Source organism: Poecilia formosa, unplaced genomic scaffold (assembly GCF_000485575.1).
Source record: "Poecilia formosa unplaced genomic scaffold, Poecilia_formosa-5.1.2 Scaffold266, whole genome shotgun sequence".
In the NCBI taxonomy this organism is placed as follows: Eukaryota; Metazoa; Chordata; class Actinopteri; order Cyprinodontiformes; family Poeciliidae; genus Poecilia; species Poecilia formosa.
The window spans coordinates 279,349-282,775 of record NW_006800205.1 but is presented as its reverse complement, the minus strand read 5'-3'; the positions used below and the strand labels follow the sequence as shown (position 1 = coordinate 282,775).

At 39.1% G+C, this 3,427-nt stretch overlaps 1 protein-coding gene across 2 annotated transcripts in view; it reads left to right on the top strand.

The window, feature by feature from the left end:
* Nucleotides 1-3,427, top strand: part of LOC103150935 (protein NLRC3-like) — a 50,544-nt gene that overhangs the window by 39,528 nt on the left and 7,589 nt on the right. The window contains exons 6-7 of one of the 2 annotated variants that reach the window (XM_016681037.1): nt 1,584-1,763; nt 2,552-3,088. In XM_016681037.1, coding sequence (XP_016536523.1) covers nt 1,584-1,763; nt 2,552-2,954 — 583 coding nt within the window. In that variant the 3' untranslated portion in view covers nt 2,955-3,088. Of the gene's footprint in view, nt 1-1,583; nt 1,764-2,551; nt 3,089-3,427 lie in introns of those variants that run through there. The other variant, XM_016681038.1, reaches the window with a different exon arrangement.

Sequence of the window (3,427 nt, the reverse complement as noted above, 5' to 3'; positions counted from 1 at the left end):
ATCAGTATTGGTGCTTCAACATAACTACAAAACAGAGAGGCTTTTTAGAGGTCCTACTTTCAATGACGTTCGCTCCTCGTACTGAACAATTTTGTTCACCAACACCTCGTCAGACTTTGTTGGTTTAGGACTACGAAGTTCAGAGACACATTTTCCCCTTCTTTAAAACTCTTTATTTCACCATAAACTACACTGTACTCTCCAACAGAAACAGAACACCTCAGGCACCAGCCCTCTTAACTTAGTAATGTTCAATTACACAAATAAAACCTTCTTTTTCTGTGGGTTGACCAAAAGTTTGGTGCCTGGTGTGTTCTGTTCAGTTTTTCAAATCACTGGCCTCCATACAGCCTCACTGAGGCCTCCAAATTGTGGAGAACTATCTTTTCTCCAATTAGGTTCTTAATGTATGAGGTTCAAGAAGAGTCAATGAGTTGAATTCATGATTTCCATTTATTAAGACTAAAATACAGCACTGGTCCATTTTACATCATTATGGAAAGCTGTGCTATCCATAAGGTTAACACAGCTATCCTTATGGGCTAATGCATCAAAATGGCCCCTAACAGTTTTTAGACGATATTACACTTTTATCTGTTTTTATGTTAAAATTAATAGACAATGTTGAGAGCTCGAAGCAATCTGTTTTCTCATTCAGCTGCTACCCCTATAATTCTGTCATGGTTAGTTAAAAGTGGACCCAAAAACAGCAGGCAAAAACAATGTAAAGTTCAGTAGATTATTTTAATAACAAAAGAAAGCCAACTTACAAAAATGCACAATCAGTATAATACAAAATATCCTAAACAACTCTAAACTGAGACACAGCAACCAGAGAGAAAGAAAGAAAATGATAAGGAGAAAGTGACATGAATGACAAGGGGTGTGACGAGACTAAATAAGAACTAAAGAACAAACAGCTAGAGCAACTAGAATGACTAAACAAAGAAATAAATAAAATCACTAAAGAAAGATGGAGATAGATTCAGGCATAGAAAAATTAGGGTAACAAAATAGGAAACCTAGAAACACTATGAGGGGCTGAAATAAGGAAAACAATGATATATCTAACCAAAATAAATGGCATCAAATAATGAAACTAAAATGTCCCCAAAAGGTAAAATTAAAGTGAACTAGAAAATAATTGATAAAACAAAAACACACAAAAAACAAAATCCCAACCCAAAACCCAGAGGCCTGACATATTCTCCTTTTAGGATCTTTGTTTTTATAAGGTCACTGTTTTGGTTTGATGGAAACTAAAATAATCCACAGTATTGTTGTGGTTGCCATGGAAACTAGTTATAAACTTTGTGAACAGTGTTGATCTTCTTCATCCCGTCATCATCCTCTCCTCTTCCTCCTCCACTAGTTTCCTCTGAGTTTGTAACTGAGACCAAAATGTGGTGATTGTTGTCTGGTTCCAGAAAAAGTCCTAGTTTCTGTCAGATCCTCCCAAAGCTCTGAGAACTCTGCTGATCAGATGATGACATCATGATGACATCACTGTTATCATATTTTAGTCTGTTTATGATCCAGATTGATTTAATTAGAACTGAATTTATTTATTTTTTTAATAACAGATTTGGTGGCTGTACGCTCCATAAGGCTGAATGTGAAGTTGTGGCCTCAGCTCTGAAGTCCAACCCAGATCTGACTGAACTGGAAATAAATCGGATCTACATAGTGGAGGGTGGAGACTCTGAGATGAAGCCTCTGCTTGAGATCCTGGAGAGTTCAGTCAGTAAAGTGAAGAAGATGGGGTTTGTTTGCTCTATTTTTCTAATAAAATCATTAATTGATACTTCAAAACTTTAATAATTTTATTCTTATGCAGTTNCTGCAGCCTTTGTTGAAGCTGTTAGCTGTCCTCCATGAAGACCTGCAGAGACATGAGCTTCAGCTCTTTAGACATCCCAGCCTCTTTAGTTCTGGAGAACTTTCAGTGCTTCAGCATGGAGATGCTGCTGGACCCAAACGCTCCGTCTCCTCCAGGGGTTTTGCTCTTCAGCTCTTTAGGAGTTTAGCAACAATTTCTAAATTTTAAAAGTTCAAATGGACAGACCAGGACAGAGACACATGTCCCTCTTCCAAGCAGTTTAAACTCTTTTACATAAAACAGTCTAGAAATACAGAAGTCATCATGAATTCAACACATTTCTGCTACTGATTGGTCAACAATTGTGTCCAATCCCAAGCCAGTACTTTTATACCTCCATCCTCTGCAGGATGTTGATGACTTCACTGTCTCTCAGCTACTGCAGCTCCTTTGAGGCTCTGATGCTGCAGAGAAACTGAACTTTCCTTCACAGATAATAGAAAATCTTCAACATCTGACTGAGCTGAAGGTCTGAGGACATGAAGCCTGGACCAGAACCAGAACCAGAACCTGGACTTTAGTCAGGAGCTACACAGACTCTCTGTCGGGTCAAACTCAGTAGATTGAAGATCAGATGATGACATCATGATGACATCACTGTTATCATATTTTATCTGTTTATGATCCAGATTGATTTCATTAGAACTGAATTTATTTCTTTTTTAATAACAGATTTGGTGGCTGTACGCTCCATAAGGCTGAATGTGAAGTTGTGGCCTCAGCTCTGAAGTCCAACCCAAATCTGACTGAACTGGAAATAAATCGCATCTACATAGTGGAGGGTGGAGACTCTGAGATGAAGCCTCTGCTTGAGATCCTGGAGAGTTCAGTCNCTGACAGAAGCATCAACATCTTCTACTGTCTGGTGGAGATGAACGACGTCTCATTTTATCAGGAGATCCAACGGCTGCTGGATTCAGGGCAGGGTCTCTCAGTGACTGACTGTTCAGCTCTGGCCTTCATGCTGCAGATGTCAGAGGTTCTGGATGAGTTGGACCTGGAGAAGTACAACACATCAGAATCAGGGCGACGGAGACTGATTCCAGCTGTGAGGAACTGCAGAAAGGCTCGGTGAGTCCAGATGTTTTCATTAATGCTGATTCAGCACTATTGTCCTCCTGTTTCTTCTTCTTTCTTCAAGTTGATTCTGGATGTTTTTGGCCTTTAACTACTTCCTTCATCCTCTGGATGATTTCAGCCATTCAAACACCTAAACATTCAGCTTCATTCAAGACAGCTGCAGCATTTAGTTTTTAGACATTTTCGTTTTTCCATTGATTTTTACCCAGAAAGCACATAGGCAAAACCCATGAGTGAAACGGTCACTGGGACTGACTAGTAAATTTTCCATTGAGGGAATGTAACTTTAACATATTAATTTCTCATATGTTAACATAAAGGCTCGTTTTGAAGTATAAGTCGCTACTTACTGGCATCGCTTCGAAGAACTCAACCTGGAATGCGGCGTTCATAACAGACACATGTGTTCATCTGCTCTACCGCTAGCAAACAACCATACTGATTAAATAACATAAAAGTCAAGCAGTT